The sequence below is a fragment of the Protopterus annectens genome, chromosome 11.part0, assembly GCF_019279795.1.
Source record: "Protopterus annectens isolate FY-2018-M chromosome 11.part0, PAN1.0, whole genome shotgun sequence".
Taxonomy (NCBI): domain Eukaryota; kingdom Metazoa; phylum Chordata; order Ceratodontiformes; family Protopteridae; genus Protopterus; species Protopterus annectens.
In genome coordinates, this window is record NC_056745.1 from 124191749 (window position 1) to 124207073 (window position 15325).

Sequence of the window (15325 nt, forward strand, 5' to 3'; positions counted from 1 at the left end):
CGTGTGAAAAGTGTCTAATTGCAGTGTGAGACGTGAGAAAATAGTCCATCTTATGCAGGGCGACCTTGGAGTTAAGTAATATACTTTGGGGTGCATAAGCCCTACCCGCTGTATGTATTTTCGTGATATATTCCTCCCACAAAATGACAAATTTAATGTCTGAAATCCATTCCTATTGGGGTTTTAGAGATGGCTTTCCTACACTTACCACTAAGACTTTAACAACCTCTCTACTTACAAAGATCAACTAATCAGTTATTTCAAGGACTCCTGGCTATGCTATTGGTCCTCACTAGGCAAACTCTATCACAAACAACTTTCTCCAAGTGAAGACTCTGTTGTAAATAAAATGTGTATAGTCTGTGTCTTGTAAATACTGCTATACTCTCTGCTGTTAGACTAGCACTTTTTGACAATACTGTCCACAACGAACGTTGTTATGACTGAAATTGACTACTTACTGTTCTGTCCCCCCAAAGGTTACTTTTAATTTTACCCTAATGCAGCCTGAGTAACCCAACTCCCACATATTTATTTATTGGCATGTGTTTGTTACAGATATCTCTATATGTCTACTCATGCATATTCATGTGTACTGCTTTTCCATTACAAATGCTTGTATATAATATATTCCATTTCAGTATAATATTATGATTACTATTGTGAATGTGTCATGCTAGAGTAAATCTGCTTATATGATAAGCTTTTATGTAATGTCAACCAGTTGAATATGCATGCTACTGTGTATTTTTTGATTCTGCACTGTCAAAGATTGCATTAATTTACCAGTGTTAATTGATATTGTATCTTGCTTTTTAATGTATGAGTGGACCTTTTCTCCCTGGGCCCCTGCTGAAAAGGGGGTTCTATACCCAGTTGTTCTTCCTTCGGCTTTTCGTTCTATACCCAGTTAACAAAATAAAATACATAAATGCACAAGAGAATGAATGCATTAAAGATGGTCAAATACTGAAAGCTGATGGAGACAAGCACAACACAAGAATGAGGTTCCAGTCAAATGTTTCAGATACCTTATACCACGGCCGATCAAAGACTCCATCATTGATGGAACAGTGGTGTTATGTTAAAACAGTAAGCACATTCTTATTTGAGACTGGCAGATGAACTCGGGCGTTAACAGTTTGTGATGCTATTGAATAGAGCTCCTACGTGGTGATTGACACTGGAGTATAAAATGGAGTTGTGAAATGTCTTGGTATCATTGAATGGGTCCTAAAACAAAATGTTATTTGTCTTTAATCCATGAGGAACTAAACTCAAGTGAAGTCTAGAATTTTTCAGAAGTATGCATTTTTGTGTGACTAGCGGAACATTGGTCATATTAATAAAGCATTGTGGTATGAAAGATAACCACTTGAAATGTCGGAAACAGGTAGAGTGAGTCTCAAAACATGAAGACTGGTTGAATGATCGAACCCCGCAAAAAGAAGTTTAAAGGAGAAGAGCAATTTTTGACATTTGTTCTTTTCCTGCATTTTCAGGCTTTTTTTTTTTTTTTTTGGCTTGTTGGCATTCAGCATTTTGAATGACGACTGTGCAATAGGGTGCCTGTTTGAAATGTTGACTGTATAACAAGGTATTTCATGTTAGACCAAGAAACAGCTCCCCTTTGTAAGACTGATAATTTGTCTCCTCACTGTAATAAGCTGTTGTGGTGTTATCTGAGCCAAATCATTTGTACTATGTTGCTGTTATGACACCCAAGACTTTTATTAAGCTGGTACTGTTGCACCAAGCCAGGTTGGTGCTTCGTGCTTCCATTAGTTGTTGCTACAGTTTTGCTGCCCTTTGCATTCTTCATTTATTGATGCTGCCACACAATGCAAAAAGGGTTGCAAGTGCAAAACGTGAGTGTACATTCAGCTTTGCACACAAAAACAGTAACACATTGAACACAAATATCTATGTGCTTAGCAAGTTTAGAAACTGACACTTTGAACACACAGTGAGTTTCCATCAAATCTGATCAAATATTGTTAAATGCATTAAAATACCAAAAAGAGAAGACTAATTTTTCCTCTGGTAGATAGTAAATGCTGGAGTTATGAGTGGAAGGAGAGAGGAAGTAATTAGGAACACTTTCTTTGGGAATGTAATTAGCTGTCATATTTTAAAAATTCCCTACAGAGTACTTTGTCAGAAATGTTTGGGGATCAAATGGCTGCAACTAAGGGAATCATTCCTTTAAGCCAGCAAACAGGATCTGAATTGGCTAAGTGTAGTAAGGCCTTATGTTTAATGTTAGTAGCAGCCAATTAAACAATTAATAGAAAATGGAAATCAGAATCTTAAGCAACTGTAATTGAAGTAAAGGTGATAAAAAAAAAACTGGAGGTGGGATCTGTAGAAAAAGGAAAGGAGCAAACTACATTAAAATAATTAGAATTTGTGGGAACAATACATGCAGAATAATGTTAAGGAGGAGTGGAGTTTAAGGAAAGGCAGGAATTTAGAGATGTATGTAATGTTGGAGTGAATGGTAGCTGTTAAAAAAAAACAGATATGTTGTTGTGTCTTTTGGCTTTTTTCCCGGTTAGGGGTTGCCACAGCGGAACTCCGGTCCGCTAATGATTGGCAGTAGATTTTTATGTGCCGAGTTGCCAGCTCTGACACACAACCTTCAACAAAGGTACGCCCATTCACACATGTCTCCACACAGAAGATGCTCTAGCTGAGAATCGAACAGGACAACGTCGTACTGTGAGGCGACAACGCTACCGCAGTACCACCACCTCAGTACTGCATGAAAATAGTGGGAAATACAACCTTGAATTGTTTTCTATTAATGTATGTAAATCCGTGCCACTGATTAAAATGTTGAAATTTAATAAAGATGTGCTTTGAATTTTTACAAGTATCATCAAAGCCTGTACATTATTTGTCATTATTCATGTATGCGTTTAATTGTTTTTAAGCACTGCAAGTTCTTGTAGTTCAGTGATTTGACTGGGCAAGACATGTCTTGCTTTAAGATAACTATATTTATGAAACTACCAGAAAAAAAAATTTCAGGTGTGAAAACTAGAACTGCATGCAAACTAGTGCTACATGCAAACAGACAGATAATCATTTTTTTTTCTTTGAGTAGTGTAAATTAACTTTACAGTTGTAGCAGGGCAAATAAGTCCTTACTCATTTAAATTAATTGATTCTCATTACTATGTGCTGTTTTGCAGGACTTATTACGGCAAAAGGATGACCGCATTGAGGAACTGGAGGAAGCATTAAGAGAGAGCGTGCAGATAACAGCAGAGCGAGAGATGGTGCTCGCACAGGAAGAAGCAGCCAGGAACAGCGCTGAAAAACAGGTCTCACATTTCTGAAAACATTTTCCATAGTAGCCTGAGATATGTTTAATGCATTTGTGTGTGTAGATGCAGATCATAGGTGCTGTCCTTGCTAAGTAAGTATTGCAGACTGAGAAAGCCATGTACAAGATGACACTCGCTGCAGATTTCCAAGCGGTTGCTTTCTGAGGGCCATGTTATGATCATGTGCTTTTATCATCTGTAGTACAGCCCATTATAATAAGGGGCTAAAGTCTTTCCTCTTTTCTCCTACCATTGTAGTTGATTAATTGCTGTCATGGTGAGATTTTACACCACTATTTTAGACAGGATTTGCAAATATTCTTTGCCCAGCTGATTTGTGTCCATTTCTGATACGTGTCTGCACAGCAAACTTCATTTTCCTTGTAGATTTGCTTGATGATCTTCCATAATGATGCACTTTTTAGGGTCTTAAGTTTAGGATGCAGGTCCAGAATGTTTTCTTGTTGGACCATAAGGCAACCTCTGACACTGTATCACTTAGGTGGAGGTATGGGAGTCCTACACAAGATACTGTTGGTCTGATTTCTTTGACACCCAAAAACTGGACCTGTTGGCTACTACCGCTGAGAATTCCCAACACCCAGATGATTTTCTTTGCCCAGAACCAAGACTTTTAAATGTTATTGACACACACACAAACATTGCTGTTCTGTAGGGAAAGAAGGTCTGTTTATACTTAGTTGCACATCTTTCCATCTGGCTAAAATGGTGCCTGTAAGCTCCAGTCAGAAAAAAACATCTCTCTTTCTCTCTTAATCTATTTTTTTTCAGACTGTTCCTAATCATTTCTCTTCTGTCTTAGGAGAATGGCTATCTGGTTTATCTTTCCATTAATTTTTTGTACGCTGTATGTCTAGTTGCTGATTTTGTACCTGGAAGCTTCCTCCCTGGACTACATGAAAACAGACATGGAAGAGCTGTCCGATCTTGTAGCCCAGGCAGGTATGACCCTAGTCCTGAGTAGCATCCTGCCATCGCCCAGAATGATACCACAGTACAAGGACAAAATGATTGACTTCAACAATTGGCTAAGCTTCTGGTGTCATTCTAAGGGGATCCAGTATCTGTCTGCCTGGAGCGACATGTCCGACAGACCACGATGCTTTGCCAGAGATGGCCTGCACCTGTCGCCCCTGGGATTCCGGATACTGGCTAAGGGTCTTGCCGCCCCTATAGTGCCTTTTTTTGGCAAGGTTGAAATGACAAATTCACCACCATAACAGGAACAGGCAAGCAAAAAATGAGGGTAATGCTACTAAATGCTAGAAGTCTAAATCTCAAAATGCACTCACTCGAGGCACTCCTTAAAATGGAGAACATTGATATTTGTGCAGTGACTGAGACCTGGTTCAAGGCTGTAGAGAGCACCCCTGCATTACCTGGCTATAACTCATACCACACTGTTCAGCCATCTAACCTGGACCCAGAACACCAAAGGTGGAGGTGTGTCCATATTCATTAAGGATATCCACACCTCCAGGCTAGTTGCACAGCATAATGTGTGTGAGGTTATCCAAGTGCAACTAACTCTGGGCAAAACTGCAATCCAAATTTTAGCTTGTTTGCTACAGATCCCACACCATGCCCCAGGATTTCCACTCGTTTTTTATTGATATACTGGAAAATATTAGGGTTCAACCAAACACCCTAATAATGGGCGATTTCAACTACCCCACCATTAACTGTGAAAACTACTCGTGTACCAACTCCTTCGCTCAATGCTTTCTGGATTTCGTAAATTCCAATGCCCTGGATCAACTTATCCACACCCCCACCAGGGGCAACAATATCCTAGACCTAGTCATTACCAACATGAGTGACCGGTGTTCCACACCTGAAATCAACTCCTCGTTGGTCAGATCCGACCATAAGCTAATCACCCTAGATATCCACATCCCGTCCCCACCCACCATTAAGGAAACCATGGTAAAAAATTTCTCTAAAGCCAACTTCGTGCTTCTTAAGACAGAAGTGTCAAACGTCATGACACCCATGCAGATGGACAATACAGTTACGACTGCTGAATCCTACACAAATGCACTCTATAAGCACTTAAACAAGTGCATGGATCGTGCTGTCCCAAACAGAACCAAGAAGCTATCTTCCAAAAAAAGGAAGCCAATCTGGTGGTCCCTTCCCATAAACAAACTGTACAACAGAAGGAAGAAACTGTTGCAAAAGAGTAAAATCCCATGAGTGGAGGAGCTCCCTGGTCAGCCTCAGTAAGAAGCTGAGATCCCTTATAAGATCCTCCAAAGCTAGCTACGAAAACAAAATCACCACTGATTCTAAGGACAACCATAAAGCATTCTATAGCTATGTCAAGAATCTCAATGGCAGCACCCAGATCTGCTCTGAGTTACAGCACAAAGGCACGAAAATTACAGAACCAACTGATATTACCAACATCTTGGCAGATAGGTTCAGTGCTAACTTTACCCCCCCCCCCCTAAAGGGCCCATATCTATACAGGAAGAATGCAGAGTCCCTGTAATCATATCTATGCAGGTAAAAGCTGCACACTCTAAAACCAAAAACACAGCATCCATGGGACTGGACAACATCCCAGGCTGCATTTTACACGAACTTCAGAACGAACTGGCTCCCCAGCTAAGCACTATGTTCAGTCATAGTCTCACGTTAGGCTTTGTGCCCTCTGAATGGCACACAGCAGCAGTTATCCCACTGCACAAAGGGAGAGCCACCACTGATCCTGGGAACTATCGCCTATTAGCCTGATGAGCCTGGTCTGCAAGGCCATGGAACGTATCCTCATGGAACTCATAAAGACATTGGTATTTTCCGAACTCTGGACCCCACCCAGTTCGGATTTGTGAAAGTCAAATCATGCCTTCTGAACCTGATCGACTTCTTTGAGGTAGTCACCAAAGCCATAGATGAGGGTAAGGTGGTTCACACAGCCTATCTTGACCTCGCCAAGGCTTTCGACACCATCCCCCATTCTGGAATTATAGCTAAACTCACTAAACTAGGTATAAATCCCTATGTCACAAGATGGGTTGCCAACTGGCTCACTGACAGAACCCACACTGTAAAAGTTGCAGACTCCAAATCTGACTTCATACCAGTGACATGTGGAAGTACCACAGGGTTCAGTCCTGGGACCTCTCCTGTTTGGTATCTACTTCTCTGAATTACAGGCTAACGCAGAAGGCCTCTGGCTAATGAAGTTTGCGATGACTGTAAACTAGGAGCCATAGTCGAGTTCCCAAATGATGTGGACATCCTACAGAATGGCCTCACTGAGACAGATGCCTGGTGTCAGAGGCACGGTCTCAAGCTCAATGCCAAAAAGTGGTTCCCACTGATTTAACTTGCTCCATTAAACTTCTACCTTTGGTAAAAACTCTGTACCCATGAACTACCACATAAATGACAGTCTACTTAATGCTGAATATGTGTGTGATAAGAGACCTTGGGACCCAGGTGGACAGTAGTCTCTCCTTTGATAATCACATCACCACAGTAGTCAGGAAATCCTTCAATTTGGCACACCACATCACAAAAGGGTTCTCATCCAGGAAAAAAGAGGTCATTGTTCCCCTCTACTCGGCACTCATTAGACCCATTGTAGAGTACAATGTCCCTTTTGGAATGTACCTCACAAGACATCTTTAGCAGCTGGAAAGGTCACAGAAGTACCTCACAAAGAGGATTACTGGCCTCAAACAGATGCCCTACACTGACAGTCTTAAAAAACACCAACTTTACTTTGTAGCATATCGCCTACTCTGAGGAGATCTCTGCCTAACATATAAAGCTATGTTAAACCCAGAGCTGTTGGACATGCTAAACCTAAAGAAATCCCAATCCCTCTGAGCTACACGCTCTAGGGACCTAAACCTTGTCACCACAATAAACAGGACATGCTAGAGGGATAGATTCCTGTCCCAGAGACTTCCTATACTCTGGAACGAGCTACCCATCTATGTCAAGCAAACTTCCTCAGCACTCTTCAAGAAAAATCTTGATGAATGGATGGGAAATAGGAAGTACACCCCTGGGATCTCTTCTCTGCCTCTGCTCAACAGGGGCACAGGAAATTAACTTTCTTGGGTGGCTTAAGCCAGGGAACCTTGTCGGCTAGGCTTACTTAGGGCCTAGGGCCAATAGCTTAGTACCTACCTATGAAACTAGGAGGCCATGCAAACACTTTGTATTGCCTGCAAACTAGATACAAATGTAGTCTGCTGTGCTACATGAAAGCCATTTACTTTTTATGCTTCTAGTAAAGGCCGTAATCCATTTTTCTCTTGCAAAGCTGACATAATGTACCTATCTAATTGTGTAACTGTCTTATTCAGATGCTCTCTTGTAATGCTTCCGTTTAGATGTCAGACCAGTAGGTCTTTTGACAAAAAGTAGCTCGACTTCTACTCTACCTTATCCATTCAGCAGCTAGATGTACTGCTCATATTGAAAAGGCAAAGAACCAAACTCCAGATGAAATAACCACGATGAAGCAGGATATGTGAACGTAAAAACACACTGGTTATACATGGCAGTACAATTGCATAAAAACTTTAATCTTCGATAGCAGAGAAGTAAGCGCTTTCACAACCAATAACAGTTGCTTCATCAGACTACATATAAAATCAAACATACCCATTTTATATTTGTGATGCAATACAAACTGTCCAATCACTGAGCTACTAATTAACACTTGAAAAACTTAAAAGGGTAAGTACATATTTGTGAAAATGCTGGTAAAAATATATATCTATACACATATATACATCTAGGAAATATATATACACACACATATATATGACCAAACTACAAGTCAGAAATTAATAGGCGCATGCTTTATACTTATAAAGAATAACAAAAATGTTTATATATAAATTTATATTTAAAATATTATAAATTCAATGTTTCAAACTCCTTGATTTGAGGGTGGTTTTAAGAGACATCCTGCTATTCAAACCATGAGGTCTGTCAGCATTAAGCAGCAGTATCCACCTCTGCTCAGCCTTCTCCATTTTATTTCTAGCATCACCTCCCCTCGTACTCATCTTAACAATCTCTAAAACTAGAAACTTAAACGTATGACTGACACCTTCCTTTTTAACATGCATGGCTAAGGCATTGCTCTCTTTACAATTTCTTACATCTCTGAGATGTTCTAAGACCCTTTCCTTAAATAAACGATTAGTTTTACCTGTATAAAAAGAGTAACATTCTGTGCAATAACAAAAATAAACATTCTTCATTGTACAATCAGCACAGAAGTTGCAACTAATGTGAAAACCTAACGTGGGGTGTACAAAGACTGTGCCTCTGTGAATATAGGTACAGTCTGTGCACCTCCTGCAGCTGTATGTCCCTAGTCTATCAGATGTAATAGTTCCCTGGGTGTCATTAGTCTTATAACATCATAAGTGTCTTTTCAAGGATTTATTATTTCGGAAGGAAAATTGAGGTGTATCACCTATCAATCCGTCTAATTCACTTATGGTGGATAAAATATCCCAATTATTCTTGATGACGTCACAAACCACTTGAGTATTACTGGAGGAAGTAAGAGGCATTCTAACTATGTCATCTCTCATATGTGGCTCAAGGGGAACTAGTGTTCCGCTATTATTTGATTGAGGCTCAATGTCTCTCTTGGTGTAGTAAGGTGCACGCCTATCTTGCCTATGTTTCCATGCTTCTCTGATCTCAAAATGGATGTCATGCTCTTTATAGCCTCTGTCTATAATTCTTGTTTCAATGTACCCAAGGCAGCTCTCAATTGTTCATTGTGGTTATATAAACGCATAATGCGGTAAATCTGCCCTTTCAGTACATTCCGTTTAGTGTGTTTCGGCTGCATGCTCTTGTTGTGTAGGAGATTGTTCTTCCTTATTGGTTTCCTATATAACGTTGTTGAAACCGAACAGATGTCATCTCTAGCCACTCTTACATCTAGGAACTCAAAATTAGTCAGGGAATAAGTTATGTGTAAACCTAAGAAAGGTATTCAAAGTATTTATATATCTCAAGAACCCATGCAAACGTTCCTCGGTGTCATTCCATAACAAAAAAATGTCCTCTACAAAATGTTTATACCAAACTATCGAGTTACAGAAAACACTGCTATCGAAGATTAAAGTTTTTATGCAATTGTACTGCCATATATAACCAGTGTGTACTGCTCATATTACCTGCAAACAAATCCATGTGCACATCAATGTGAATGTGGAATACATGGGAATGGTGTGTAGTAGGTGAAGTGTTGTGAATTGTACGTTTAAAGAATAAGTTTCATAATGAGTGCTGATGCCATGAGTGACAAACTGAGTCATTGTTACTACAGTGTATGATTTATCATGTGTACAAAACTGATCCCCACATATTCAGTTTATTCCTTTCTGACTTTTTATATTAGTGCTTCCCACTGATTTAGCATGCTCCATTAAACTTCTACTCTATAGAGCTTTAAGTATATTTTACAGGTTTTTATGAAGGAAATGTTTTAGAAATATTCGGCCGGTCTATAATCTAGTGCTTAATTCTGATTTTTCTTTTTGTAGTATCAGTTCATTCCCCCCCCCCCCCCCCCATCAAGAGCAATGCTATAGAGTAGCATGACTTTTTGAAACTACTCCCTTTCGAATCATGCAACACTTGCGTATTTTAGAAGGGGCTGTACACTATAGCCCATCCTTTCTTAAATAAACTAACTACTAAGTTTTAACAAGTCTTCTTTTTTTTTTTGTTTTTTTATTTTTTTTATTCTTTGTTGCCCATGTTAATCCCACTAGGCGAGCAGACTCTTTTTAGGGGAGATCCGAGGTGGTATTTATACTACTAGAAGAAATTTGTACAGGTCTTTGAGGAACTTCCCCTACACATAGCTTACAGGGATTGTATTGTTGGTGGTGCTCAGAGCTTCTTGCTTCTGTTCTGGGCATGTAGGTGGCTTGGAGAACCAGGAAGGAGTATGGCGAGTGTCTGCAAAGTGGAAGTTGGAACAGAGCAAGAGGAGAGAGTACGCATGGAGCTAGCAGAGCCTTTATGAGAGAGGCTGTTTGATGAAAGTATAGCGGAAGGAGTGGAGTAGTCATTTATATCTGTGGAGAAGTGAAAGAGGCAAAGGAAAAGAAGGTTGTCTGATCTTCACAAGATTCAAAGTGCTTGTTTCAGGAGGCAGTGAAGTACAGCAAGGATGTATTATTACAACCCTCCAATCAGGAGGGTTGCAGGATGTCTACTTAAAAGATAAGTTAAGCCAATGTGAACCGGAGAATGAGATGGCAGCTTCATGGGGTGGATAAGATACAAGAGGAAGAGGTAAACAAGATAAAAACAAAGAAGAAATTGTATACTTAGAAGGTAAAGGAAGGAGGAAAGGGAGCAGAAGAAAAGATTGAGGATAGTAAGAAAATTCTTGGTAAGGTTGAATAGCAGAGAAGAAAGAGCTCAAAAAGTATGAGATTTGGGACACAGTGATTGCAACTTTTGGTGTTTCACCAAAAAAGGTAAGAGCTTTTACGCATATAAATAGACATATTGTGACATCTTGTTTGAGACAGGGCAGTACATGGAAGAATTTTTGGAGAAATTTGAAAATAAGAAAGATTGCAATCTTTGGAATTTGTAATGTGTACAAACATTTAATAAAGAGACAAAAAATGGATTATTGTGCATGTGACATCAACACTCTGGGCCAGTAATCAAGGAGCCTGAATCCTCACCACTGACACTAGAGAGGGACATTCCCTTGGAGGAAAAATAGACGCACACTATTTCCAAATGCACCAAGCACAAGTTCCCTTAAGAGCACACAGGGAACACACACACAGTCTGGTGTCTCAATTTTGCTGTCTCCCTCCAGGTCCCCAGTAAGACTTGCCACTGGCACAGCTATAGCTCAGATTTGCTAGCTATGCCCACTTCTGCCCATACTATAAGGTAGTTATACTGCCACCAGACACTTCAAAGCAAGCTACTATAAGGCTGTTGCAAGAGTACCCAATTATACTGAGTGAAATTAATATAAATGGTAATGTTGACCAAACAACAAGGCTTTCAGGAGTGGCCGAAGTGTCCCTGAATAAATATAAGTGCTCTCAAAGGTTAAAATATTCTAAAGCACCAGCCACAATGAAAAGTTTCAGTATATTTAATAAGTAATAAAATAACATGAAAATACTAAATGTCTACTTACAGTAAACACCAGAGTTCCAGTCACAGGAAATATTAAAAATAACACAGGTGGACAGGTTCACACATTTACAGAAAAAACAATAATTAACTAATCTCACTATATTTTTCTGACTGATGTAAAGAATTATTATTCCCTGGTTACTTATTAGAGCACGGCAAGACAAAGTAGGTGAGTGATCCTTCTTGGTCAGGTTACAAAAACAGACTGCAATGAGACTTACGTCTCGATTAGTATTAAAATATCATTTTTAGTGATCCATTACAGAATGGCATCACACACACCTGGTCATCTGACTTTTGGTTCCCATGCTATCCCCCTTGGCTAGATGCTGTCAGGCTTTAGCACGTATGTGTCAATAATACACAGACACAGAGCCTTCTGATGCAGCTCCTGGAAGTCATTAAACAATTTCAAACCTCCACTCTTCCAGAGTAGCAATTAGTTCACCCCAAAGACAAAGCAGAAAGCTTCCTAATACAGACTTTTTGTCTCAGGCTGCATTGAGAACTGTAAGATACAATCTTCATGGCCTAGGCCAGGTAATTTAATTTCCAACTATTTTCAAAGTTAGGTGGATTGAGATTAACCTCTTCTTTTCAAGTAGCCTCTGTTAAACCATTATTCATTTAAACAGTCGCAGTAATACATGTAATTTCTTTTTATAATTCTTTACTAAATTCCAGCTAGATTTGCTGGCATATGTTACACATCTACTGCTGTACTTCTCCTGGGATAGTTGGCAGTACCGCTCACCATCACAGTGCAATTTCATATTGAATTTGAGAAAGATGTGTTAAAGGATTATTTAAAGACTGTGCAGAGAAGTGATGGACATTACAAAAAATTATGAAGATAGAGGATTATGGACTGGGGGATGGAATTGTGGAGTGATTTTGAAAATGTAAAATGAAAAAAAATATGCATATTTCAAGTGTGATAAATGTAGATTGAAACGGAGGCTGTGTTAACTACAGGGGACAACCAAAAACATGTTTTTTTTGTGGCAAAGATATTCATTTGATTAGCAATTGTGAAGAAAATGTTTTGTTTGTGAGAAGTCAGGGCATGAAGCTAAGAAGTGTGATGTGATATGTAAATGATGGGAAAATGGGACATGCATTGCTGGATTGTGAAGAAAATATAGAAGCTGAAGAACAAGAGCAAGGACATGAATGTATAGATTGGGGTATAAAAAACGTATGGAGAACAGATTGATAAAGAAAAAAGAAGAAAAACATGAAAATAATGAAGTGGAAGAACTAGTACAAGAAACAAATGAAGATGAAGTTGTAAATTGGAGAGTGGTGAGAGTTAAAATGATTTCTATAGGAAAAAGTGTGAAAGAGAAAAAAGTTTGAGTGTAGTTGTGGAAGAAAATAAAAAGGTGAAGTGTAATGTGAAAGGAGGTAGTAAAATTTTACTAAAAAGTCTGAGAATCTTGGCGATATGTGTTAATAGTATACGAATATTAGAAGAAGAATAGGAGTTTTAGAATGGTGTGCATCACTTGATATGCATATAATCAAACTAGAAGACATGAGAATGTTAACAAAAGAAGAAAGATTACAAACGGAAAAATTATGGGGTGGAAACATTATTTGGAATATGGGAAAAAATACATGTCCAGGTATTGCACTGTTGTACAGTGAAACAGTAAAATGTTTAGATTGTACCATGGTATATAATTAGAGAGAACAATAGTGATAGACATAAAATGCAAGAAAGACATGTATAGAATTATTGCAATTTATGCATACGTTATGATGAAAGAAAGAACATGTTTAAAACAATTCTAAACTATGTAGGAGTGAATATGGAAATAATAGTGGAATATTTCAGCAGTGATCTAAGAAAAAGAAGAAAAGTAGGAGGTGATGTTGGGAATGGATATGAAATAATAAAAAGTAGAAAATTATATGTACGGGATGCGAAACATTGGACTTGCAAAAGAAATGAGATAAAAAGGAAATTGATTATTTTGTAATATCTGATACTCTAAAAGTACAGGGAGGAATAAAAGAAACAGGATTTTTGGATCATTTAGTTATAGGGCTAGAAGTGCAAGAAAAGGAAGGATGTATACGATTAGGTAAAGGCATTAAGAGACTTGATAGAGAAGACTTGGATGAGGAAGACAGAAAAGAGATTAAGCAATTATGGAAAGACCATGTGAATATGAGAATTTTGTGTAAAATGGATGAATTGGTGGATAAGTTTTAAAGAAAAATATAATTTTCTGGAATATCATGCAATGAGAAAGAGGAAAGAAAAAGTAAAATATAAGCAACTAAGTCAGGAGTTGTTTAAAGAAGTAATAGAAAAGATAAATGTTTATTAAAAATATGATGTATGATTCAGGAGAAAATTTATATAAGCAAAGATATTTTTACAAGAGAAAAAAGAAGAGGTGGCGTATTTAAATAAGATTGTAAGAGAAAATGGAAGAATAATAGTACTGAAGAATAATGGAGAAAGAGGGAGTGAATTTGCAAGAAAAATGCTTTAAGTAATAAGAAAGTATATAGAGAATACTTTTATAAAGGGATATGGAAGTGAGGCAGAAATGGAAAGTTAAAAATTAAGTAAAGTGGATAATACGAATATGGAAAAAATATAAGTGTAGGAGAAATTAATATAATATAAAATTAACTGGATGTGGAAAAAGCCATGGGAATAGATGGTATTGAGTATTACTTGTAATATAATATGGAAGAATAGCAAAAAGTTTATTTTGTGGAAGTTTTAAATGAATTGGTAGAAAAAGAAATATGTAGAGGGGTTATGACATTTATATGGATAAAAAGAGAAGAAAATGATGTAAGAAATTGGAGAACAATAAAGTTGAATAATAAAGATTATAAGATATTTATGAAAATAATAGGGAAAAGATTAGGAAATAGTGCCCATAAATTACTTGACTTCCTTTACTTTTTTACTGAAAATCATATCAAGATTTATTATGGTTATTGAGAGGGGTGATGGATGATCTTTGTTATAAATAAAGGTGTAGAAGATATAAGTAAAGCAATTGCTAGAATACAGTATAATGTTTTGTGGGATATATTAAAGGATTGTAGTGCAAGTGAGAAAATATTTGTCAGCATATGAGAATAATGTGAGAGTAATGCTAAATGGGTGGTCACGTGAAGAAATAAAAATAGAATGTAGGATAAGGTAGGGATGTCCACCAAACAGCATTTTATTTACATTAGTTATGAACATAGTAAAATAAATAGAGGGTTGAAAATATCAAGATAAAAAAATTACAGGAGAAATGTATATTCTAATAATTCTTACTTATGCAGATGATTTGGTTTTAGTTATGAAGAAAAAGGAATGGATGGAAGAAGGAATTAAAAATGTTTAGTTTATGTATTAATAGACAAAAGTAGTGGCACTGGGTCAATAGATAGCATAGATGGGATTCAATTCAGTGAGGAGGTTATAGATAACTTAGGAATAAGATTTGGGACAAAATTGTATAATAAAAAACAATGTGAGAAAATTGTACAGAAATTGAAAAGTTTGTACATTTTGAAGCTCATATAAACTGTTGTATAAGAAGTATATTTAATAAATTCTATTCTTTTAGGTAAAATTGCGAGATGTTTTTATGATACCGTCCAAGCTTGAAAGTTATCTACTGTATTTTCATTTATATGGGGATCTAGGTTGAATCCAGTTAGAAGAGGGATTCTGTATGTTAAAGAAAAAGAGGGAGGACTGGGATTGATTAACCCACTTCATGCAGCTTCATTGAATCTTTTTAAAGGTTTGGCAGGATTAGAAGAAAAAC

At 37.7% G+C, this 15325-nt stretch overlaps 1 protein-coding gene across 1 annotated transcript in view; it reads left to right on the plus strand.

Moving 5' to 3' along the window:
• ERC1 (ELKS/RAB6-interacting/CAST family member 1) overlaps positions 1-15325 on the plus strand; it is a 3640161-nt gene that overhangs the window by 1893958 nt on the left and 1730878 nt on the right. The window contains exon 19 of the mRNA XM_044087500.1: positions 3198-3329. Coding sequence (XP_043943435.1) covers positions 3198-3329 — 132 coding nt within the window. The remainder of the gene's footprint in view (positions 1-3197; positions 3330-15325) is intronic.